The sequence below is a fragment of the Alnus glutinosa genome, chromosome 12, assembly GCF_958979055.1.
Source record: "Alnus glutinosa chromosome 12, dhAlnGlut1.1, whole genome shotgun sequence".
NCBI lineage: Eukaryota > Viridiplantae > Streptophyta > Magnoliopsida > Fagales > Betulaceae > Alnus > Alnus glutinosa.
In genome coordinates this window covers 17147844-17174379 of record NC_084897.1, presented here as the reverse complement: position 1 = coordinate 17174379, position 26536 = coordinate 17147844, and the positions used below count along the sequence as shown (strand labels likewise).

At 36.6% G+C, this 26536-nt stretch overlaps 2 protein-coding genes across 7 annotated transcripts in view; one reads left to right on the top strand and one right to left on the bottom strand.

Moving 5' to 3' along the window:
- The window catches only part of LOC133851618 (protein CHROMATIN REMODELING 20), an 89088-nt gene extending 69555 nt beyond the window's left edge, over nucleotides 1–19533 (top strand). For all 6 annotated transcript variants that reach the window (XM_062288112.1, XM_062288116.1, XM_062288115.1 and 3 more), the window contains 7 exons: nucleotides 6210–6312; nucleotides 7896–7957; nucleotides 12274–12500; nucleotides 13183–13386; nucleotides 13980–14058; nucleotides 14132–14400; nucleotides 18810–19533. In XM_062288112.1, coding sequence (XP_062144096.1) covers nucleotides 6210–6312; nucleotides 7896–7957; nucleotides 12274–12500; nucleotides 13183–13386; nucleotides 13980–14058; nucleotides 14132–14400; nucleotides 18810–19194 — 1329 coding nt within the window. In that variant the 3' untranslated portion in view covers nucleotides 19195–19533. The remainder of the gene's footprint in view (nucleotides 1–6209; nucleotides 6313–7895; nucleotides 7958–12273; nucleotides 12501–13182; nucleotides 13387–13979; nucleotides 14059–14131; nucleotides 14401–18809) is intronic.
- Nucleotides 19534–20583: 1050 nt separating this feature from the next.
- On the bottom strand, nucleotides 20584–25031 carry LOC133851402 (hypothetical protein At1g04090-like). Its single transcript, XM_062287814.1, has 2 exons — nucleotides 24623–25031; nucleotides 20584–22449 (listed from the first exon to the last, which is right to left on the bottom strand). Exons 1-2 carry the CDS (start codon nucleotides 24723–24725, stop codon nucleotides 20849–20851), a joined length of 1704 nt encoding a protein of 567 aa, XP_062143798.1. The 5' UTR covers nucleotides 24726–25031; the 3' UTR covers nucleotides 20584–20848.
- Between the last annotated feature and the right edge of the window lie 1505 nt (nucleotides 25032–26536).

Genomic DNA, 26536 nt, shown 5'->3' with positions numbered 1-26536 from the left:
TGTTGGCGGTAAAGTTTGTAGGTTTGGAGAGTTGCCTTGTCTGTTTCGGCGAGTTGAATCTAGCAAAGGTAATGTTGTTAATTCTATTTGCTTGAGAAATGATGATTTGAGTGCCAATTTAGTTTTTAGAGCGTCAGAGAAGCTCTCTGCCTCCAATTTGGGCTCTTTAGATGTCGTCATAGTTCCTCACTGTTCAGAGTGGACTATTGTTCTTAAAGTGGGGAAGTGGGTTCATTTGTCGGATTTTTCCCTTTCTTCATTACCTTCCTTCTCTGTAGAGTTGTGCCGAGGGAGGGGGGCGCTTTGGTAGTGTTGATAATGGGAAAGGTATTGTATCCTCGGAGATGGGTGGGTGTGATGTAGGTGGTGTGGAAAGGAATAGTCCTCTTGTTAATGTAATCCCACCTTGCATGAATATGGATGAAAGTGTTATCTGGGAAGAATCCCATACCATTGAGCTATTGCCCCCCGTTTGCGAATGAGAAATGTGCAGGGTCATAGTCTTCAACTTGGGTGTTGTTGAGACTGGGGGAAATTCATCTAGTGGGGCTATCATGTGAGGATTTCGAAGAGGGGCTTACGGCCTTGCTTACGGCCATTGAAGCCAGCCACTCCTAGAAGGAGTCGGCCCGTAGGTCCAAACTGGTTAGCAAAGAAAACAGAGAATCAAAAAGATTATTATGTTCTATCAAAATATGATTCGAAAGGTGGTAGTTCTAGCTATGGCAGAGTTTAGGGGAGGGCTATGCTTGGTTATTTATGAAGCCTAAATTGTTTTTATGGAATGTGAGTGTGTTTTATGAGGGAGCTGTTATTTGAGCTCATATAAAATAGTGTTGTGCGTTGTTTCTTGGGATGTCAACATGTGGGTTGGTGTTATTTTAGCTTCTAGAGGGGCTCCAACGGATTCTTACTTATGTGGGATAGGAGAGTGTTGGAGAAAATCGAAGAGTGTGGGGGAGTTTACTATTGCATGCTCTTTTAGAAACGTCAAAGTTGGATTCTCTTGGGTTTTTGTGGGTATCTATGGGCCTTATTCCAATTTTGATAGAAGGTACTTATGGGAAGAATTGGATGGCTTGTTGAGTTGGTGGACCTTGTCATGGTGCCTTGGGGGAGACTTTAACCCCACCCATTTTCCTAGTGAAAGATCTGGTGAAGCCCATTTTTGTCTTGAAAGATCGGGTGAAGCCCATTTTTGTCCTGCTATGATGGAGTTCTCAAATTTTATTTTTTACTAGGGCCTCATGGATGTTCCTCTGGTAGGAGGGACTTTTACGTGGTCAAACAACTGGGATCCACCCTTGTTACCGTGCACAATAACGATGAATAATACGGAATCGAAAGAGAGAGAACAAGAGAAAATTGAGACAGATTTATGTGGTTCGACAATGTGTCTACGTCCACTAGAGAGCTGCTATATTTCACTATTTAATGATATAGGGTTACACCCCTACTCCGTTCTGACAACTGGCCAACTATACTAGTAGTTCAATATTATTCTATGCTTGAGAGAATATGAGTAATTTGTTCGAACAACGCTCTTGGTCTAGAATTGATAGATTTCTTGTTTCTCCTTATTGGGAAGCCCATTTTTTCTGATTTGTCTTAAAAGAGGTTGCCTCGACTTTGCACAGACCATTTCCCCATTCTTCCTGATTGTGGAGGCATTTAGGGTGGTAGAAGATATTTTAAGTTCGAAAATATTTGGTTAATGTCAGAAGGCTTTGTGGACAGGGTGAAATAGTGGTGGACTTATCATATACAAGGCTCCATGAGCTTCATTTTGGTTTGCAAACTTAAGGCCTTGAAAGATGACTAAAACGTCTGTAATGAGCAAATGTTTGGTAATGTAAAGACAGAAAGAGATTCTCTTGGATGAATTATGAGCTCTTGATGGTTTGCAGGAAGAGAGCTTTATGTGATGAAAAGAAGTTGAGGAAGGACAACGTTATAAGTGATTTGGAGAGGGCTACTATTTTGGAGGAGGTAAGTTGAATGTAGAAGTTGAGGGTGCTATGGTTAAGAGAGGGTGATTAATTCACAAGCTCTTCCATCAAGTGGCTAGCATGAATAGGAGAAATAACTCCACTGAATCGTTGGGGGTAAATTGCTCACTTGCTTCCAATCATACTAGGATTAGGGATCACATTGTGCAGTTCAATGGTATATTGTTTACTTAATAGTTTAGTTGGGGCCCTAATCTGGATGGCCTTTCATTTGATTCCATTGATGAGGAGGCCACTTGGTTAGAAAGACCATTTGAGGAGAGTGAGTTCCTTGAGGTGTTGAAAAGGTATGAACATTGATAAGGCATTGGGCCCTGATGATTTTACTTTGTGTTTTTCCAAGCTTGCTGGGATGTGCTTAAAGAAGATATTTTTAGTGTATTTCATTATTTTCACGCCAGAGGCAAGTTTGAAAAAAGCCTTAATGCCACTTTCATTGCTCTCATTCCAAAGAAATCTGAGGTTGTCGATGTTAAGGATTTTCAACCTATTAGTCTAGTGCGTGGAGTTCACAAGATTATCGCCAAAGTTCTAGCCCACAACTTGAGAATGGTTGTAGAGATCTCAAAGCCCCAAAATGCATTTGTCACAAGTAGGCAGATCCTAGACTTCATTCTTATAGTTAATGAATGCATGTTGGTGAGCCAGGTGTGCTTTGCAAATTGGATATTGAGAAGGCTTACGATCATGTCAATCTGGATTTCTTGTTATATTGGTTAGGAGATGTGGTTTTGGAGAGAAATGGTGTATTTGGATACCGCACTGTATTTTTTTCGGTGCGCTTTTCTATTTTGGTGAACAACACTCTGTCCAAATTCTTTTGTATCTCTCGTGGTCTTAGATAGGGAAATCCTTTGTCTCCTTTGTTGTTTGTCATCGTCATGGAGGCTTTAAGTAAAATGCCCTCTGCTATTGTAAATGGGGGGCTTTCTATCTGGCTTTTCTATGGGGTTTAGGAATATTGGTGCACCTAACATTTCCCACCTTCTATTTGTAGATGACACCTTGCTATTTTACAGGGCTAAACCCAAATCACCTATGGAATCTGTGTGGCTTGTCTTATGGTTTGAAGTTGTATCTGCTTTGAAAATAATTTGGCTAAGTCAAAATTAGTTCCTATGGATAATGTCAATAATGTTGATGGACTAGCTAGTATTTTGAGTTGCAAGGTTTCTTCTTGGTCTTCCACTCAGAGCTTCTTTTAAGGCTAAAGTTATTTGGGATGGTATTATTGAGAGGATCGAGCACCGCTTTATTGGCCGAAAGAGTATATACTTGTGTAAGGGTGGAAGGATTGCTTTGATTAAGAGCACTTTGTCCAATTTACCTACGTATTACATCTCTCTTTCCCCTCTCTGCTGGTGTTGCCAATTGCATAGAGAAGTTACAGCTTGATTTCTGATGGGGTGGGCTCAATGAAGAGTTCAAATTTCACCCTAGTAAGCTTGTCCAAGGTTTGTTCTCTGATATCTGAGGGAGGGTTAGGTATCCGGAACATGCTTTTGTTCAATCATGCCATTTTGGGGAAGTGAATTTGGCGCTATTTGCATGAGAGAGAGAGAGAGAGAGAGAGAGAGAGACCTTGTGGAGGGTCGTAGTGGATTCTAAATATGGCGGCTCATGGGGTAGGTGGTGTTCAAATGAGGTTCTTGGGTTGATAGGGGTGGGGTTATGGAAAAATATTAGGAGGGGCTGTGGGGGGAATTTTTTAGTCACGCTAGAATTGTGGTAGGTGACGACTTTAAGATTAGACTTTGGCATGACGCATGATGTGGAGATCAGGTCCTTAAGGAAGTTTTCCTGAAATTGTACAGTATTGAGTGACTTTCATTAGTGGAATGTAAGCTTTATTAGAGCGGCTCACATTTGGGAGGTGGATGTCTTTACTTCATTCTTTAAATTTGTTGCACTCCTTCAGATTGAGACGGGGAGGTGAAGACAAGCTGTGTTGAGCCTCTTCCAAGAGAGTGTTATTTGACATTAGATCTTTCTACAATGTTCTTGTTCCTCATGATAGTACTCATTTCCCTTGAAAGAGTATTTGGCAGAACAAGGTCCCTATAAGAGTGTCGTTTTTTGCTTGGTCGGCCGCCCTAGGGAATATCCTCACTTTGGATAACCTAAGGAAGCGACGTGTCATGGTTGATTGGTGATGTATGTGAGAGGAGTGGGGAGTATGTGGATCATCTATTACTCCATTGTGAAATTGTTAATGCTTTATGGAACGCTATTTTCAGTTGTGTTGGGCTAGCTTAGGTTATGCCTAGACAAGCGGTAGACATTTTCACTTGTTGGAGAGGGCAACATAGCAATCTTCAGAGTGTAACAATGTAGAAGATGGTTTCGTCATGCCTAATGTGGTGTTCTTTGGAGTAAAACAAATTATAGAAGTTTTGAAGACCACGAGAGGATGGTAGTGGAACTAGAGTCTTTTTTCTTCAATACTCTATACCATTGGACAACTGCTTTAGACTATCTTAATTTTGTCTAGTTTGCATGATTTTTTTTTTAATCTTTGTTCTTTCTCTGACTAGGTGTATCTTTTGTATACTTCATGTGTACCTAGATTGCGTCTTTCCGCTTTTTATGATATTTCGATTACTTGTAAAAAAAAAAATGGGTCAATTAGGATCTCTATTTTAGGTCCCAATTATGAGGTCAAGAATATTAATTAGGAACCCTTTTTTTGTTATATTAAATTTATAAAATCTTCCAAGTGTAGAAAGAATATTGCTAAAAGAATCAAGATCTCTTTTTACAGCAACAGACAATGGTGGTATTGCTAGCTTTAATAGGGGTCCAATAGTATATGCTTTTTGTAGATGATATCGTGTCAGTTGATGAGATTAAAGTTGGACTTTCAACTTGGAAGTTTGTGGGATACTTTAGAATCTAGAGTTTTTAGGTTCAGTTAGACTGAAATAAAGTATATGAACGTAAGTTAACTAAAATTAAAATTATAGGGATGGAGGGTTAATAAAACTTGATTGTGAAGAGATATGAAGAACTCTTCTGGTATCTTGGATCAGTAATTAATAAGAATGAGGGAATTGAAGAGAATGTGAGTCATAAGAATGGGGTTGGGCGAACTGAAGGACATTGAGAGTATTTTGATATTTTGTGACCATAAGATACTTTCTATAGCCTATTATGAGACTAACTATGCTATATGGTATAGAGCGTTGTGCTATTAAGAAAGAAAACATTCATAAAAAGAACATGGCCGAAATGAGGACATTAAGATAGATGAGTGAGATGAGGTAGAGTCACTTAAGATGGTCTGGTCATGTGCAATGGAGATCGATTAATACACCTGTGAGAAAGAATGCTTTTATTTAAGTTGGAGGGAAAAGAGGTAGATGGAGGCCTAAATTTACCTGGTTAGAAGTATTGAGAATTTGTTACATAGGGAGGTGACAGTGTGTATAATTTTAGATAGGATAGAGGAAAGAATACATATGGCCAACCCCAAAATAATTAATGGGTGATGAATACCCAAGCCCATATTGTTTGGGATTAAGGTTTGTTTGAGTTAAGCTGTCACTTGTGAGAATAGAGTTATGCATGCGTCTATTTTACCTAACTGCTGTCTGTTAAACTTACCTTCTTCCTGAATTATAACTGATTATCTCATTTCTTATATAATTGATTTTGTTTATTAATAACAGATGTCATGGAAAGTTTTTAGTATATTGGCTATAGTAGTTGTACTTTTTACACACAAACATGCTCAAGTGCACATATATAGATGTTTGACATTCAAGAATTTGTGGTTAATGGTGGTACCTGTCTGGTCTAATGACGAATTTTTGGTGTTCTACCTATAAAGAATGTCTTGTAGATTTTTTAAAATGTATGTTATTTAGAGATGATTTAAGAGAAAGAGGTCATGAATAGTAAGGGTACAATGTTCAGTCAATATGTTGTTGATGTCTGCCAATATTATAAGATGCTAAGATACTATAAAAGTTTTCTAGGCTTGTTTTAACATTATTAAACATAATTGGAACTTTTAATTGACTCTTGAAATTATTGGATGCTGCCAAATCATTTGCCATTTGCGGACTTAAAAATAAAATAAACTAACTACTGCTGTTTGAGCCGAAGGTCATTGGTCATATAAAATCTTATTTTTTTTCAATTGATACTACTTTGCCTATGTATTTTGTTTTAATGGAGAAGGTTTATTGTTTTTAGTAGATATGCAACCATCCTGGGATCTTGCAATTGACAAAAGAAGGCAAAGACTATGTGGATGACAGCTCTAGTGATGAAAACATAGATTATAATATGGTTATTGGAGGTATTTTTGCCCCTCTTGATTTTGTAATTGCAAGACTTGTCTATGGGTATCTATGTATTGACCATGATAGTTATTGGCTTACTATCTCATGTTTTTCCTGTGAATGTCGTAAATTATTATGAGTTACTCCTGGACTTGTACATTTATTTTGGTTGATCCTAATTACTCTTTTGCAATATATGGGAATTAGGGGCACATGCTATACATGTAAATCCTATCGCTTGCTTGTCATGTATTGTTATATCTCTTTCTTTTTTTTTTTCTTATAAAAAAAAAAAAAAAGGAAAAAAAGAAGAAGAAGAAGTTATTTAACTGCTTGATGGGACTCGTCTTCTTACATTATGTCAAAAGATACTTTTAGTGTCCTCTTATTCATTTCTTTTCCATTTTATTGATTGACAAATACCTATCCTAAGCTTTTTATAGACTGATAAAATTAGATGAAATATACAATATTGGCTAATAGGAGTCATGGAGAGACTTCTTTTGAGAAGCTGTCTCAAGAAGCATATGTGGCTTTGAAATACCTAGACACATGCTTCCAGCAGATGTCCGTTAGGCTTCAGTTGTATCCTGATATAGCTTTTTTCAATTTCTGAGATGTAGCCTGCATGATCAACCTTATAATGGACACTGCAACTTGCACCCGATGTTTATAATCTATGAGGTGAAACAACTGGAAAAAGTTTCTACAGAGCAATATATAGAACTTGGGTCTTTTTTCTATAAGAAATAAAAAATAAATAAATTAAATGATATAAAGTTCCGATAATGGGGATAAGGCAGATGTGTGTGTGTGTGTGTGTGTGTGTTTGTCTCTTCTTTCATTTTCATTGTAAATATCTATTCTAGGGTATCCAATTTGTGTATTTCTGTGCGTTATATTGTATACTTGGTTTCCATGAGAAGGTTAAGAAATCTTCCTATAGGCTATGGGACCATTCGACAAAGGAAAGCAAGCTTGTCTTGGCATTTGATATAATTTGTCCGGCATTATGTGGGTCGTAGCTTGGACTGATTCTCCTATCATCAGTATGAATTTTTTTCAACATCAAAATGGATATAAATCATGCTAGGCCAACCTTGAATTTTCTGGTGTTAGGGGGTGTCCCTTGCTTACACATTGAATAGGACAGTTAGTTTGGTACCATCCATATTTCTGCAATTTTGGTGAGATTGTCTTCTTGGTTGTGTTTGTGCTTTATGTTGAAAATCTAATGCTGCATGTCAATACTGGCTTTTGTGCCATACTCATGTATCACTATTTTTAATTCAATGAATAATTTCTAAATGACCAATTTCAAAGAAACACCATTATCGCTTGGTAATGGCTGTTTTTAGTAAAGATTAGCCAATAGACGCTGGCATGTCAAAGATATAAATGCTTCTGCTGCAACTATTACAAGTTGGCATTGAAAATTTGGTATTCTGTTCTGGGATATTTGGTTTACATTGTGTATGGAATGAATGGAATTCCTTTTTCTTTTTGTTTTCTTCCAATGTCTCAGACTTGCCAATTTCTTCTTTGAACTTCAATTATATTAGTAAATAGGTTACTAATGATTATGTTTCATTTTAAACAGAGAAGTCAAAGAGCACAAATGATTATCTGCCAGGAAAGAATGGTAATGGCCTTTTTCAAGAGGTGAGAATTTGAAGAAATTGTGTCGTTGACATATTCAAGGGTGTTTTCAAAAAATTCCTTCATTGCAAGCAATCACTAGTCATTAGTAATTTAAAAAAAAAAAAAATGACGACAACTGCAAGTATTTGTGAATACGCTTGGTATGCTAAATAGAAACTTAATTGGTTATTCCTGTGTACTAGCTATTCCACATAGAATAGCTATTTTGTGATTTGGGCGGTATGTATTCCCCACATAGGAGGTGAGAATAGCTCTTCCTAAACCCCATGAATGGCTTATATTCATGAAAGAAAAAAAAAAAATTAATTTATAAATTCTATCAATTAATATGAATAAATTTTTAAAAAATAACAAAAATTTAAGTAGAAACACGATTGAAGTAAAAATAAAAAATTTGATGCTATTATTGCACATGTGATTTGAATTTTGTATTGCATATTGTACCATATTCAATACTTATTAATACTTAATCAGACAATTATATAACTACATCAAATAATATAATTTTGTGATAAAAAGTTTTTATATAGTAATATGAGGGGTAGACATCAAATATGGTAATATGAGGGGTGGTTGGTGTTCTAAGGAGGTAGGGGGACCCTATGGAGTGGGAGTGTGGAAATGTATTGTTTTTTTGTTTGTTTGTTACGAGGAACCCCTCCAAGACAAAGCCACTTCGTGTATCCACCCCTGTATAAGGAGGGGGTGGGATGGTTTTGCACATCATGTGCGATATGAGGTAGGTTATGGTTCTAAAGTGTTGTTTTGGCGTGATGTGTGGTGTGGGGAACTACCTTTGAAAATCCTTTTTCTAGAATTGTTTACTATTGCATGTGGTAAGGATGCATGGGTGAAGGAGAATATGTAGACCCAAAATGGTAACATTCTTTGAAATATTATGTTTACTCGACTTGTGCATGATTGGGGGGAGGAAGTGGTCTCTCGATGTTTTGAGGAGTTGTACTCTCAAAAAGTAAGGTATGAGGGAGAGGATAAAATTTGTTGGATTCTTTCAAGAAGGAAGTCATTTGAAGTGAAGTTTTTCTATCAGGTTTTGTCTACTCCTGTACAATTGACTTTTACTTGGATGAGTATTTGGAAAGTTAAGGTCCCCCCTGAGAGTGGCATTCTTGGTGTGAGCGGCAACTTTAGGGAAAATTTTAACTTTGGATAATTTACAGAAGAGGAATATTATTATAATGGAGTGGTGCTGTATGTTTAAGACTTGTGGAGAGTCCATCAATCACTTATCCTTCATTGTAAGGTGGCTACAGAGGTGTGGAGTGCGTTTTTGCAGCTTTTTGGTGTTGCATAGGTTATGCCTCAAAGAGTAAGCAAGTTTGGAAGTTGGAGGGGACAAATGGGCAACCGCATGGTGCTGCAGTTATGGAGGATGGTTCCACTGTGTTTGATGCGGTGTCTATGGAGGGAATGGAATGCATACAGCTTTGACGATTGTGAGAATGGCTTGCTCAATGAAGAAATTAGTGCTACAAACCTTGTATACGTAGAGTGACATGGAATACTTTGTCTGATTCTATTTCTTCTAATTTTTTAGAATTGTGTTCTTCTTTATCTATGGGTTAGGGGTTATCCTGTATACATGTTGTGTACTTGGGTTGCGCCCTTCTGCGCTTTGATTGAATAGACATTATTTATCAAAAAAATATATAGATATTTATAGCTATTACTTAAATGTGTGTAATATATAGATTGATACTTTTTAATGTTGGAGAAGATTATTTCTTGTTCTTCGAATGCATTTATTAGGGGAAGACAAATTCTGCATTTAGTTTTGGTAGCTAATGAAGGTTTGGATAGTTGGATTAGATCGGGGGAATTTGGTGTATTGTGTTAATTGGATTTGGAGAAGGCCTATTATTACGTTAATTTGAAGTTTTTGCTTTATTTATCGAAGAGATGTGGCTTTAAGGAGAAATTGAGAGCTTGGATAGCACATTGTATTTCTACGGTGAGTTTCTCCATTCTTATTAATGGTTTTCCTTTTGGATTCTTTAATAGTTGTCGTGAATTGAGACGGGGGATCCTTTATCCCCTTTGTTGTTTGCAGTTGTTATGGAGATTGAGTAGGATGATGTTTGCCACAATGGATAAGAGGCTTTTATCAGATTTTTCAGTGGGGTTGAGGAATAATGATGAGCTTCTAGTATCTCATCTATTGTTTTGAAGCAGTTTTGGGGTTCAAAATAATTTTGGCTAAATAAGAGCTAGTTATTAGTTGATCACAATTTGACTCGTACTATTTGTTGTAGAGTGGCATATTTTCCAATGAAGTATTTGTGTCTTCCTTCAGGAACTTCATATTGTTCCCTTTTCCCTCACTCCAATAGGTGAAAAATGGAATGGAACATCGTTTGGCTGGTTGGAAGAGGCTTTATTTGTCTAAGGGAGGTAGGTTGACTTTAATAAAAAAAGAAAATGCATTCTTTCCAATTTGCCTACTTATTACTTGTCTCTTTTCCCTCACTCCAGTAGGTGTGGCTAATTGGATTTAAAAACTTCAGAGAAACTTTTTGTGGGGTGGAATTAGTGATAAGTTTAAGTTTCACTTAGTCAATTGGTTGAAGGTTTGTTCTCTGATGTCAACCAATGGTTTGGGGGTAAGAAATTTGATTCGGTTTAACTGAGCTCTCCTGGGGAAATGGTAATGGCATTATGCTACAAAGAGGGAGGCTCTATGGAGATCTGTGGTGGAAACTAAATTTGATTGCATGATGGGAGGTTGGTATTTCAAGGCGGTGGGTGCGAGTGTAAAAATATGAGGGGGTCGGGACTTTTCTTGAGTTTTGTTAGATATGGGGTGGGAGATGCGTTTAAGATCAAGTTTTGACATGATTTGTGGCGTGGGAAACAGCCATTGAGGACATTTTTTCCAAACTTGTTTAGTATTGCGTGTTGTAAGGACGTGTAGGTGGCAGATCATGTGCAATTCCATAATGGAAGTATTCAGTGGGAATGTATCTTTTACCAGACCAATGCATGAATGGGAGGTTGATTTGGTCTCTTCTTTCTTTGAGCTTTTGTATTCTGATCGATTGTGGCAAAGGAGAATAAAATATGTTAGATCCCCTCTTAAAGGCAGAAGTTTGAAGTCAGGCATTTTGTCATGTGTTGTCCATTCCTACTGGTTCAGTGGTTCCCCATTTTCCTAGAAGAGTGTTTGGAGAGTTAAGGCTCCTTCGAGAGTGATATTCTTTGTGTGGACGGCGACATTAGGGAAAATCTTGACTTTGGACAACTTAAGGAAGAGGAACGTCATAGTAGTTGATCGGTGTTGTATGTTCCATAGGAGTGGCAAGAGAATTTTGGGTTGTACTTTTCCGTCTTTTTGGTGTTGAATGGGTCATGCCTAGAAGGGTTATAGAGTTGTTGGCTAGTAGGAGAAGTCAGTTGGAAAGCCGTAACATTTTTAAAGTTTGGAGGATGACACCTTTGTGCTTAATGTGATGTATTTGAAGATAGTTAAATCCCTTTATACATGGATAGCGACGTATAATAGCATGCATTTTTCTAGTTTTTCTGATGTTTTGGACTTTTTTTCTTCTTTCTCTCTCATAAGAGTTATAATAAGAGTTTTCTTGTGTATACTTTCTTTGTAGTAGGGTTGTGCCTCTCCATGCTTTCTAATGGGATTGAATTACTTGTTAAAAAAAATTATTAAATTAAGAAAATGATACAGCAACTGTCAAAACAATATGCTAATTCTGAATTTTGTTGCATAGTTTCAACTAAACAAATGAATAGAAGTGGTTATATCATGATTATTATTCCCAGTAACATTGATTCCTAGTAATACAATTCACATTCCTATCTATTTGATTTGGAATATCAATGTACCCAAAGTGTAGATATTGAAAATAATTTTTCTATCTGGAAACCCACTGATTAGCGTTACTGTTTTTGAAAGTGTGAAACCCATATATTGAGTGGTGAAGCAGAAACAAATACCCTATATATCAGCTCAAAAGGAAAACATAAGAACATAACACATAATAACAAAACATATCCAAAAACACAAGGATGGGTCTTCTACAAAGTGGCATCTAAATCCGATGCTTGACATATTAGTCATTGTTTACTCTTTGTCCTTGCTTCCAAAGTTCTCATAAATAAACTTTCTGATGAATCCATTTGTGAGGGTACTTTTTATTAGGAAGAGGTATGCTGGATGGTGCCTCCTTTAGCATCATTCCATTGTACAGTTTCCTTCACCCTTATAACTTTTCATATTAACATTGTTATGATTCTCTGCTCCTTGCTTTTAAGTTTTGTGCTTGATATTTATCTTTTTCCAGGATTGGTGGAATGATCTTCTTCATGAAAGCAATTTTAAAGAGCTTGATTACAGTGGCAAGATGGTTTTGCTGCTTGACATCCTAACCATGTCTTCTGATGTGGGGGATAAGGTATTGGTTTTTAGCCAGAGCATACCGACCCTAGATCTAATAGAACTTTATCTTTCAAGATTACCTCGAAGTGGCAAAAGAGGGAAGTTTTGGAAGAAAGGAAAAGACTGGTATAGGTGGGTACATATCTCCCTAAACAGTTTTGGTTTAACAGACATGTTTCTCTCAGAAACCTCTTGAATTTGTGTATTTCCTTGACCCGTGGAAGGGCTAACATGACTAAAGCAGTTAGTGTGGTTTTATTTAAAAAAAAAATTAAAAAAAAAAATCATAAATTAAAGGTTTCTTTTTATCGAGAAGTAAGAAATTAACATTCTTTGTTGGCACATCCATATAATGCTAATCACCACTCAAATATGAATAACAATAAAAATTATTTTACATCACTGTTTTAGAACTTGGAAGCTATTAATCTATATAATTTGTATATTTATTTGAATGACTTTAATCTGTAAAATATCTCACCATTGAATGTGAAAATGGTTTAGGCCCTGTCAAACTTAATGTGGTGCCACCCTCCATATTATATGCTGTGTATCAAACATACATACCTGAGAACATTTTGTTTTGGAATTTTGAGCGAAGGAAATTGCTGCTTATTAAGTCAATCACTTTTCCTTACTTTTTTTTTTTTCCTTTTTAAGTACAATCTTGCTGTCTCACTCACGAGCTGCTCATTCTGATTCTGACTTATTACTTTATACGTGATAACGATAAAATGATGTTGTTATGGATGTGAGATGCCCGATGTATGTAAATTTATTTATGAAGTTGCTCGTTTGTTTGATCTCTGTACAGGCTAGATGGAAGAACCGAGAGCTCTGATAGGCAAAAGCTGGTTGAGAGGTTTAATGAGCCCACAAATAAGAGGGTGAAGTGCACTCTGATTTCAACAAGAGCTGGATCTTTGGGGATTAATCTTCATGCTGCTAATCGTGTAGTTATAGTTGATGGTTCTTGGAATCCGACATATGATCTACAGGCTATATATCGAGCTTGGAGGTGGGTTCTGACTCATGTTTTCATTGTAATTATAACAAACTTACTGTTATCATCTGTGTTGGAACCACTGAAGTACTAGAAATAGATTGGGTTGTTGAAATCAAGTAAAGTAGATAAACAGAAGGTAAAACACCAATGATTATACAAGGATCATGTCGTTCACCCTTAAAATGGGCTGCTTCCACAGGCAAAGACAACACCAGACTCACTAGAAAGAGAGATCGAAATAATAACCCTACCAAAAAAATAACCCAAACTGAAATACTATATTGTTAAATTCTTAAATCCATTACTCTGTAAAGGGTGGGAGGTACGCTGTGATTAAACTCCTAACACATGCTTGTGCTTTCACATTTAGAGCCGTCGTAATGAAAGATCACCACATGTGTTTTCCATGAGGGAGCCCTTGGGTACCCCAAATCCTTACAATGAAACCATTTTTGCAGAGTCAAATCAAAGTTCTTGTTTGACAAGGAGTAGCAGGTTTTGCAACTTTTATGTCCATTAGAATCTGCACAAGAAAGAAATCCGTACTTGATACAGTTTATGAATAAATTGTGTGTTCATCATCAAAATGTTTCCCATATATTCAGGTATGGCCAAACAAAGCCTGTGTTTGCTTACCGACTGATGGCCCATGGAACTATGGAAGAAAAGATATATAAGCGTCAGGTAGTAGACGGCTAAATGCACTTAATGGTTCTGATTCTCGGTGGATCTCTAATGAAATGAATGGTTTTAATAGGTGACAAAGGAGGGCATGGCTGCAAGGGTGGTAGATAGACAACAGGTAGGTAGGACTATTTCTAAAGAAGAGGAGATGCATCTCTTTGAATTTGGTGATGAAGAGAACCTGGACACTTTGACCGAGCTGGGTAAAGAGAATGGACGTACAAGGAACGATAATATGACTGGCCAAGTTGAAAATTCTCTTAAGCAGACAATGCCACTTTCTCATGGAAGCTGCTCTTCCGACAATATAATGGAAAGTTTACTTGGAAAGCATTATCCTAGGTAGATTCTTTAATTCTTTAAGCATCTATTGATATAAGTCTATTCAATGACTTGTCGTGATTCCTCGTTATTCTCTATATCTCTTTTTTCTTATGATGTTGCCTGAAGCCATAGAATGTTGGAAAGAAACTTGTGACTCGTTTAGATATGTAAGTAGTTGCTTGGTAACAATGTGCAGGATAGGCCAAATCATAGCAATCTTTTTTTTTTGATAAGTACCAAATCATAGCAATCTTTGTAAAAAATTTAATATGTCGCAATTGCATAATTTTTGCTTTATTACTGCTCTTTATATGTGACGCCTTTGGTTTTTAGTTTTTCTTTTCTTTATTTCTTGGTGAATCTTGAATTTGTTTATGTTAAATAACTACTTATCCCTAAATTTTAAGCTGATAGAAAATAATAAACTTAATTATTTAATTAATATCCAGCACTTCCTCTCTTGTGTGGGTTCAAACTTCCCCTTAACAAGGCTTAACTCGTGAAAGATTTAATTGAAATTGGAGGTTAATTACAAGGTCAACTCGTGAAAGATTTAATTGAAATTGGAGGTGAATTACAAGGTCAAAGTTTGAACTTATTAGAGCACTCCTGATGGCTTAGTCATTTCCCTTTTTAAGCTAAAATGGCAAAAAATGCATCCATCAACTTATGTAAACCCAAAAATGCAAAACCTATTGAACTACAATATCACGCCACGTGGCATGAACTGTAGCTCAATGTATAACTTTTTATTATTATTTCTCTTTTCTTTTCTCTTGTTTTTTTTTTTTGTTGAACATTTCTCTCACCGCTCGTGGTGTGATATTGTAGTTTAATGCATAACTTTTTTTTATTATTTCTCTTTTCTTTTCTCTTGTTTTTTTTTTAACATTTCTCTCACCGCTCTTTCCTTGCACCTTTACCACGGACGAAACATAAGGTTGCTTCTCTTCCTTCAACCCTCCATGACTAGCATTGTGCTTCGTCCACCCATATGATTTGCTGAATTGGTTCGGCGGACACCCATAATTGTTACACCACGCTTCCTCCCTCCCTCCTTTATCACACCAAAACCCAAAGCCGAGGAGAGAAAAAAGGGGTAGGGAATTTTTTTTCTTCCCTTTTCTATCTTCCTTTCAGAATCTGCCCGCTTCCCTTCAATATCCAACTTGTTTGGGGCAAGATTTTTCGTTGCTTGTGCATAAATACTTAGGATCAGGAAGAACAAAGTGTTGAAGTTTTGCTGAATATTTGATCCACCGTAAATAATGCTTATTTATGTTGATTTGATTACATTGTAATAACTTTATTATTCCTTTCCATGTTAGGTTTTAGGTTTTTCCTCTTTAACCAATGTAGCCTTGTGGCACAAAATCAAGCAATTAGAATATTTCTCTCTGCTTTTCTACATGGTATCAGAGCATGTTTAGATCCTTAGCAAAACCCTAGATTGGTTTTTCTCTTTTTTTTTGGTGGCAGCCCTGCCCCTGTGGGTTAGCCCACACCCACACGGGCAATGCCCTGATAGCGCTCTAGAAGAGCAATTCATCGTGCTATGTGAAAAAATAAACAAAAATAAATAAATAAACAAAAATAAAAATAAAAAATATTGAAACCGTCCAGTTTCAGAGTCATTTTGGGTTGGTTTTTTTTTGGTGTAGTTTGTTGTTCTGTGGTGGTGATCAGCGTTTTCTGTGGTGGTTGGTGCTGCGTGCAGTGGCCGGAGACAAGTTTTGTTGTTGTTTGGTTCTATGGAGGTAGTAGTTGGTGTCGCCAATGAGCTCTGAGTTTTCGGGGTGGTGTTTTTCAGCACTGTCTCGCCGTCTCCGGCGAGTTCTAGTAGCTTTGTAGCCTTTCACAGCTGCGTTTTGTGATCTTTGGTGTTGTATGAGGTGTTTCTGAGAAGTATAGCGGTCGTAGTTGGTGTCGTTGGATTCGTGGTTGTTCCGAAGAGTGTTCATCGTCGTTGTAGTGGTCGTCGGCACGTTCTGAGTGTCGCCAAAGAATTCTCATCACTATTGCAGCTGGAGCCAGTGCTCACCGGCATTGTTTGTGGCGTGGGTGGTTGTTTGTTGGCCCATTGGAGGATGTAGTTGGTGTCGCCGACTATATATTATGGTTTCCAGTGAAGTCTGATCGTTGCCAGCAGTTTTTCTGGCGAGTTGTGGAGAAGGCTATTCTTGTTTGGTTTGTGGTGCTACTTATTCTTCTTAGGGATAAGGATATCCTTATTCTGAGTACAGATTACCTTGGTTTCATGTTGTCTTAGCCGGTTCAATGACATTCCTGACCGGTTCACTCTGGTTCGATTCATTTGGCGACCAACACTTGTTTCTCTTATTCCAAAGAATGTAGGAGCTGTGGACGTTAAGGATGTCCGGCCAATTAGCTTAGCGGGTGGGGTGTACAAAATTATTGCCAAGGTTTTATCAAACAGACTAAAGTCAGTGTTGGGGAAGATTATCTCTAACTCGCAGAATGCTTTCACTAGAGGTAGACAAATATTGGATTCAGTGCTAATCGCTAATGAATGTTTGGATAGTCGGATTAGATCAGGGAACTCGGGTGTTGTGCAAGTTCGATTTGGAGAAGGCATACGATCATGTAACTTGGGAGTTCTTTCTTTATTTGTTAAAGAAATGCGGATTTTGGGAGAAATTGAGGGATTGGATAGAGCATTTTAGCGTCACACGTGACTCTTTTTTACTTAACTTTCCAAAATGTCCTTAAAAATATATATTTTTTTTAAAATTAAAAACAATTGGGAAAATAAAAAATTGATGGGGTTGCCAAACCACCACTCAGCCATGAGAGCCACCCCATGTTCTATTTCAAGGGTGGCCGAACCACCCCCCCACAGGCTGTTATTTATTTATTTATTTATTTTTAATAAATTGTAAGGGCATTTTGGAAAAAAGAAAGAAAAAAAATCATGTGTAGGGCATGTGAGGGATTTTTCAACCATTTTAACACCAAATATTGACAGATAGTGTGATTTCTAACGAAGTGGTAGTTGGAGAGAGGTAAGTGTCGTATTTTTCTTAAAATTTGTTGGTCCAAGTGTAAGAGGGGTTAGTACTTAGTAGTTTGGGGGTGGGAAGTGTATTTTCCCCTAATATAACTTAGATTTTTGTATTGGTGCATCTGTGGACCTCCATTTCACAAGTTCCTCATCTCTGCTGGACTTATTTCATAGAAATCTTTTCAACACTTTTTAGTACTAGTGCATTTATACTAGTTCAAATTATCTGAAAGGGTTTCCAAACTTACACCCAAACTGCAATTCCCCTCACAAAATTTAAAAAGTTGCACCCCCCAAACTACCTAACCCTTTCACTTAGCCCCCTCCCCGTTAGGATTTTCCGTTAAATTTGACGTAAATTTTAGACCCATAACCATGGAAGTTTTTTTAATCTCAAGGCAATGTATTTTCACATAAATGATAGGGGTATAATAAACATTTTCCATCAGATTTAACCGAAAATTATTACAGATGAGGGGCTAAGGAAAAGGGCTAGGTAGATTCGGCGTACAATTGCAAATTTTTAAAGTTTGGGGAGACATTGCAATTTGGGTGTAAGTTTGAGGAAGTGTAGTTTTTCCTATCTGAAAATCCTCTTCCTCATTTTATTCTTAATTGGTGTCATCCTACCTTCTCAGGATTGATTTCGTTCCTTGTCCTATCTTCCTTGGTGGTTCCATACATCCCACCTGACCATTCTCATGTCTACTAACATTATTTTATAGACATATTGTTTCTTATTAACCAACATTTTGAACCAAAGCTTACTGATCTTACCGTAAGTCTATAAAATTTTTCTTTAGTTAATTAACATTTTGAATCACATGATCTGATATGGTATCTCAGATGCACCGCTCTGCTTCATCTTTCCTGCTCCTATTATATGAGAAATGTTCCCCACAATCTCTGTATAATCTAACCATGTTGGTATCTTTGGACCATCTAATTTTACCAATCTCTTCATTTTACTCTTCGTTTTTATAAATTTGCATTTGTATGCATAGTCTTTATCCTGCTTAACCTAAATCCATTAGATTTCAAAGTCGATCTCCAGTGTACAAACTTATATCTAACCCTTACTCAAGTTTTATAGATTAATACAATTAATCCACAAATCACATGACCAAGACACATCATCCATAGTATATTAAGCAAGCTCGTCCATAACCAATAGGATACCATAGTCCTCATCCTTCATCCAGGCTTGAAACTAGCTGTGCAAAAAGATATGACAATGAGGTATGACATGGGCAGAGTTCAAGCCAAACCATCTGAAGTTAAACTGGAGTTACTGCTCATATTGTCGGCTTCACTAGCTTTCTTATGTATTGTTATTTTAATTCAGCATCTCGAAAGAATTTTCAAGCATTTGATAGATTGTCTCAATGCATTCCCTTGATTCCAGATGGATTTCCAACTACCATGAACATGAGACCCTTTTGCAAGAGAATGAGGAAGAAAAGCTATCAAAAGAAGAGCAAGACATGGCTTGGGAAGTATACCAGAGAACAATGGAATGGGAGGAAGTGCAGCGAGTTCCTGTAAATGAATCTGCATGCGAGCAAAGAGCGGCAGTGTCAAGCATGCCCCCTCCTGCACCTGATGAGACCAGCAGCCTCTCAGAATCCCAGATGAGGAATCGTATGGTACAGCGGAAATGCACTAACCTTTCACACTTGCTGACCCTTAGAAGCCAGGGCACCAAAGTGGGTTGCAGTACAGTTTGTGGGGAATGTGCCCAGGAGATAAGCTGGGAGGACCTTAACCGGGATGGCAGAGTAGCAAGGTGAAGAGCATGCCCTCCATTTTATTGATACGTTGTTGATCTGATGTAATTAGCTTGTGATTATAAATGGCAAAAGCTACGAGTTCAATGCCCTTTTGAGCACAATAGTAACTTCTTTTTTTGTAGTTATAGGTCCTAAATTCCTGCCTTTATTATATTCAGAGGTTTCTCCCTTTTGTTTGGTTATGTTTTCCTTGTTTTTTTGTCGAGGGGCAAGGGTTTTTACTTTTGAAATAGTTGTTTTGTGATTTGTACTGGTGGGAATTTGGCCGTTGTAAATTTGAACTCAGTATAATAAACTCTAATGAAATTACTAGTCCCGTTTGTGGCATTGATGTTGTAATTTACGTAGTGTTAAAACATCTTTTCTGCTTAGGATTTTTTTTTTTTTTTTTTTTTGGTTTAATAGTCCTTAAAGACTATACAAAGTACCAATTTGTTTCTTCTCTGCGACTCTTAGGCAGCTCTGTGACATAAATTGCATGGTGGCCGGATGATCCTGAACCCCGTTGTGCACGTGCTGCATAATGGGTATGCAGGGGAAACCCTGATTAATTGATGACATGCCCCGATTCTAGTAGAATTTGCAAGAGTTAATTCAGCCAAGTGATTTTGGTTTATTGAATAATTAAGGCTACATTATTAGATTGGCCCCTAGGGTTTGGACTTGTATCAAACTGATCCGATCCCTATGATAAGGAAAGTATTTAAAAGATTCTCGTTGTATGCTCCTATATCAAATTGATCATTTTGTACAAATTTTGTCAATTTTTCTGACTGAGATTATGAAATTACATTCTTCTTTCAAATAAATTAATTTTAAAAACTTATAAAAAAAAAAAAAAAAAAAACTTGGTGGTGGTTGTGTCACCTCTAGAGTTGACTTGAAGGACTGGTTGATCATCCTTAAATTGGCATTTACTGGAGTGGGTCAGCCACTCACAAAGATGTTTGAAGAGGTGGTTAAGTCACTCTTGGAGGCCTTAGTGGGCCAACAGTTTGGGAGTGAGTGGTTGGCCACTCTCTCAATTCACTTTTTGGGTTGGGGTTATTTTTGAAGTGGTTAAACTACCTTTTTTTTGTTTTTTTATTATTATTTTTTATTGGAGGACAAAATTGCACTTTGGTAGATGATTTGATACAAAAGGTGTTGTTTTTGACAGGTTGCTATGTGGTGTTTTAACCTAGTTCTTATTGTTTGGGCTAAGTTTATTTGTAACATTTGTCTGTATTGGTCTGAACCTTTTAACTCAGTTTGGTGGTAACTTATGTAACATTCTGTTGGTTGTACTCCAGTTTGATTAATGGAAATATTAACTTTCTTCTCAAAAAATAAAATAAAATACGAGTCTAACCCTAGGAAATTTAGCCAATAATTAATGAAGAAAACCAATTGGAACAGAATTTATCTTATAGGAGTAGGATCCCTGCAAGCAGTGAAAGCATTTGTTCACTGCACTCGACAAATGGATGAACCAACAAGAATTACATGTCATATTTGTTACACTGGCAGTAAATCTACCAGGATACACATCTATCTTGCTTCCCAATTATCCTGATTTGGCAGAAATCTGGTGACTGAAGTAACTACACCAATCCCTTCTAACACATCTGAAGTGGGGAAGAAAATGATCAGATAATACTTTTGAAAGGAAAAGCTAGCATATTTCGTCTCCTTCCCAATTATCCTTCTCCTTTGGGCCAGTTGGCCCTTCTTCACCATAAAGCTCTGTTGGAAACAATTCAAATATATTCTCCACTGAAAATCTAACAAAGAGTGGAAGAAGATCAATTAACTTTTCGAGTTCTGATCGCGAATCATACACAATAGTTGGACCCCATTCTCTCATATATTCCAACCAACATGGTTCCTTAATGATTCCATCACCAAGATACTCAGCTGCAATAATCTGATACTTAGTGCTCGAATCAACAATAAATTTGCTTCTGGCAGCATCATTTCTCACTCCTATTCCCAGCTTCGATGACCCCTGAAGGTATGTCCCTGGATGTGGGAAGCTAGCGTGACCGCTTTTTGATGAATATACGGCGGGCTTATTCCCTTCAACAAACTCCAAGTTAAAAGCATCTACCCATTCACCGCCACTATGCTGCGAGAAGAACACACTCCAAAGTTCTCCAGTGAGGTTGCTCACACGGAGGGTGAAGTGCTCCCAGTCACCAACATGTTCCCCTATCTTGCTCATAGCAATACTCACTAACCCAACTTTAATGGTGGCAGGTCCATTGAAAGGGCAAAAAACCCACATCATTATATCAGTAAAAGTTCCTCCCAGTGCTGGTTTTACATGAACATAGAGCTCTGCACTTTCTAAGTTTCCGTTCTTGAGATTGCCTCTCGCTTCATCATCGTTTGGCAAATCTATCCAAAATGCTCCATCGTTTGTCTCACCACTAGGCAAGTTTGAGCCCCTGTAATCAATGAGTTCACCCATCTGATTGCCATCTTGGTATAGAAGTGCCCCATTCTTGAAAAACCATTGCACTGATGAAGGCAAATAAACCTCATCAGGATGGAAGAAAACGGTTGGCCCATACTGCTTAATTAGCGCATGAATCTGGTTCAGATTTGGCATAGCATGTAGGGTTGAATCAAGATTCTTCAAGCATGCGATATCCAACTCTTCTTCAGGATCCAAGTAGGTGGTGCAGTAGAACGTCCCAATAGAAACACCTCTACACAACATGCCCCTTTTACAGGGTCTTGTGTTCCAAACCTGAAATGGGTACTTGGAAGACTTTGAATCTGTGGCAAGTAAAAGATCACATGTTTCACAACTTTCTGTAAGATCCACTCGGACACATCTAACTTCTTCAAGCTTGGGCTGCTCAGGCTTGTCATTAACCACAAATCCCATCGCTTTATAACCCACTGGAGGGTTTGGAAGCCAAAAGTAACCACAACCATTGTGCTGTGTTTCTGCACTCCAGATTAGTGTGTAGTCAAGGGGTTTTCTTAGAGCTGGCAAGCCTAATAGTGGCTCATGGATAGAACCAACTTCCTCCTCAGGAGAAGCGGCACTACGAGCCACAAGAACATGCCCTCTCAATGGCTGGTTAGTGGGCTGGCAGTAGTGACCAAGGCAGAAAAAGCCATCTGGGATCCCCACAGGTTTGTAGAATGCGTGACCTTTTGTTTTTCCATGCAACAGATCGCAGCTCCAAATGCTCTCAAACTCGGTGATTTTGAGAACTTCTATTTCACCTAAGCATATTCTTCCAGTAGCAAAACCTTGGCCTGAGTAGATGACACTACACAATTTAGAACAGCAAGCTGATAATATTCATGATACTTTTGAAGGGCACAGTGAAAAGTTAACTACAAGTGAACAATAATATAATTGAAGTAATACTTTATACATTGTGGCAAATAAGATGCTCCTGTATTATTACCCAAGACATCTACTCTTAATATACTAACTAATTCGAAACACAACTTGTTGGATTTAAATAACTGTCAGAAATTGCAGCTTTTTTTTTCAGAAAAGACCAACGCCTTCATAAAAACTTGAGAATTCAAAAAAAGGAGGAAAAGATGGTGAATTATTGAATTATAATTAGATTTTGAACAACATTAGGGTGGTTGTATTCTCTTCTGTACTTTTCACGAGGGCTTTGCCTTTCTTCTAATAAATTATTATACATAAAAAAAAAAAAAAAAAAAATTGTGAATTACAAACAGATTTGCGGTCTCCACTTTGTGCTATTCTTCTTCATGTCAGATTTCACCCCAGCCATTTAGAGATGCGTCAGATGATGCATGCAAATATCAGGTGCAATTGAAAAGATGGTGTCCGTATTATGAATCATAATGTGAAAAAAACCATTTTATAATAAAAGCTTAAAGCAGGCATAAGGGTGCTGCATTGATGGAGCAAAATTTTTCTAAAATATCCATCAAACATGGACTACGGCAATAAGGAGTTCCATGGCAGTCTTTGATGGGTTCAATGAGCTTCAGCACATGAAATCTATTAAAGTTTCTTGAGAGAAAGCACAAATAACAGATGGAAATTCCAAGAATTTAATACTAAAATATTAAAATGAGAACTAATTATTTATCGATGTTTTCTATAGTGGATAAAAAGTCTTTCTACAACTTTCCAGAAAACAAAGACACTTCATAAATATGATGATTAAGAAAAGGAACTCCACCCACCAGTTTTATCAATTGAAGAAAGGGACAATCTGAGCAGTTCATTCAATTTACAATGCTAATAAGTGCCATTAGTTTTGTAAATTTCCTCATACACTATTAGTTTTCTAAAAAAAAAATATGCCCTTTGTCCCATGCTTAAAACCAAAATTGGAAATTCGATATCGTTAATCATCATAAGATTGATTTGAATTCATATTCAGGGCAAATTTCAACATTCGAGGCAGCCAAGATTCTCTACATATCAAAATTTTGATCAAATTCATCAATGTGTTGAACAAGATCTATCAGCTAATACAAGAAGACAAAACTGCATGCTAATCATTCAAATTTGACAAGTATAGATATAAATGAAAAATTATATAAAGAGCAGCATTTTTAAGTAAAACCTGGTTCTTTAATGGACTATGGCATAAAATGATATACCATATTGTGGTTTAATGGAGTAATTCACACAGAATGCGCTAATATTAATGAAGTAAAACCTGAGCAATAATGTGAAACATAATAGGAAACAAGTTTCTTAGTCAGAGATATAGAGATTGCATGAATAATGTTATAAAAAAAATAAAAAAGAGAGAAGTTTTTAATCAAATGTTTTTTTGTTTTGAAAATGACCAATTTTATTAAAAAAATAATAATGTTACCAGTATAATTAGCTGATATTATTAAGGGGAAAGGACTGAAATATAAAAATTAGTTTTAACTGAAATTGATTTATGTATTATTCATATATTTGAATAAGGTTTTTTTCTTTTTTTCTTTTTTTAATCTGAAGGCACTAGATCCATGAACCATAATATCAGCATGATCTGCAGACAGGGCAGGTACCTCTATCTCAAAAAACGCATAATGACCCATTACTTTACTGAAAACAAAAGCACCTAACTCACTACCACCAGAACAAGGTGAGAGAGAGAGAGAGAGAGAGGCATCTAACAGCATATTCCCACAAATCAACACCAGATACCCATAAACGTATTTCTAAGAGCACAAACAACCACAGAAATTAACTCACAAAATCAAACTGATCATGATCATAATCATCATAACTAAAACAAATAAAAACAAAAAGTACGAGTAAATCGGAAAAACAAGTCATTCAAACCCATATATCCCATCTTTGCATGCAAGCTACTCCCAAAACATATTACTTATTCACCACAAAAGAACAAAAACCCACAAATAATTTTCCAAAAAGAAATTCTTGGGAGTCATGAAAAATTAACTAAACTTTGTTTCGAGAGGCATATACCTTCTGGCCAGTCTGGGAGAGGTGCAGGCAGAGAGAAAGGCTCAGGCTCAGATGAATAGAACTCGGACTCAGTTTCCCAGCACAAACACTGACACCCAAACATCTTAACGATGCAAATTCACTCGCCCTAACAAGCTAAAGAATTTTCAACAAAACCCAGAAACTATTTCCAAAGTTTTTGATCCTCAGTCAATCTCTTCCACCTTTCTCTGTATTTCCAAGAACATATGCAGAGAGAGAGAGTGATAGTAACGTTGACAGTCCCCTCTCCCTCTATAACTCCAAGAAAATTCACAGGCACAGGAGAGAGAGAGAGAGAGAGAGAGAGAGGTAGAGATAGACCCGGTAACACTTTGAACCTTTTTCTTCGGTTGCAGCGAAAGCGAGAGAGAGAGAGAGAGAGAGACGTTGAGTGAGAGAGGAGGAACGTGCGTCAAAATTGAAGCGCCGACGTGGTTTCTTTCCTTTTGGAGTTATTGGTTTGTCCAGTCAGAAAGGAAGCCACCTATACCTCACTTATCCTTTTTATCAGAAAAAACTATTTATTTGAGATCGTACTTAACAGGCGGGGGCTACCTACCTACACTAATAACTTCTTTTTTTTATAAAACTCTTATTATGGCTAATTATTTTTAATCAACTCGAAATTAACACAAAATTAGAATGTTCGAGTTAAACAGTCTAATTCGTTTAATTAAATTAATCAAATTAAAATTGACCTATATATTTTATACCTATACGTCAACACAATTAAACCTGATGCACGAACACAAATTATTAACCCTCTATCCGATCACATTTTTTTTCCTCCAACTCTTTGGAATCCTCCTCCAATCTCCCCTAGGGTCCTATTTTTTCAACTTTGTTTTATATTTTTTATGAAAAATTAAAATTAAAACTGAATCATTAAAAAAATTTCAAAAAAATTCCTGTATTTTTTTTTTTATTGGATCTCAACCAAATTGTTAGTCAAAAGGCTTGGTAGTTGTGCCAATTAAAAAAAAAAATCGAAATAGAATTTATCATAAAACTCACCAGAAACGAGATGCAAATCATTTGAAAGCAATTATTATTATTATTATTATTTTGTAGATAATAAAGCAACAATTATTGCTTTCTAGTTTCTCCCCTTTATAAGTCAAAAAACTATGTTATCTCAGCTTATTTATCTTATCCCATCTTTATGCCCGAAAAAGGTAAAATCAGCCTTTCTGTGATGTTCACGCGCTCAGAGAAGCGCGTATCGAATTGGACATCTATGATAGCTTGAAATTGAATGAACACTCAAAGGGGGAAATGACGTTGGTCCCCCTTCCTTACTTTAAAGAAAAAGAAAAAGAAAAAGAAAAAAAAAAAAAAAAAAAAGTGTACTCTATTCAATCAATTCCCATTTCTCAAAACTGGAACAAACTTTGATGCGTAACTTAAAAAAATAAATAAAAAAAATATACGTTGTTTTCTTCTCGATCTCTATATTTTGTAGCTTCTCATGATTGTGAGAATTAAGTCGCATATTATTTTTGAATAATGCTAACGGTATTAAAAATTTTAAGTTTCATATTATTTTAATATTTATCTGATATTAAAAAATTTAGTTCTTCAAAAAATTGGAAATTAATGCTGTCGTCAAATATAGATAGATGAAGTTGATCAGGATTTCCAATGCGTCGTTCCTACTTTTGTAAAGCTTTTTGATTTGCTTTTACTTGAAGAAGAAACCATCACAAATTCTCTCTCTTATCGTCTAATATATGATGCCATTAACCATAAAAAATTAAAAATTAAAAAAAATTAAAAAAAAAAAAAAAAGAAAAAAAAAAAAAAGGAGGAGTTTCTTAATTAAAGATTTAAAAAGAGAAACTCTCGCTTACAAAATAAATAATAATTTTTTTAAGAGAGAGAGAAAGAGAAACT

Coding starts and splice junctions, on each gene's coding strand:
- LOC133851402 (XM_062287814.1), bottom strand. CDS start 24,725: ATGTTTGGGTGTCAGTGTTTGTGCTGGGAAACTGAGTCCGAGTTCTAT. Junction 22,450..24,622: donor TCTCCCAGACTGGCCAGAAG/GTATATGCCTCT, acceptor TCATCTACTCAG/GCCAAGGTTTTGCTACTGGA.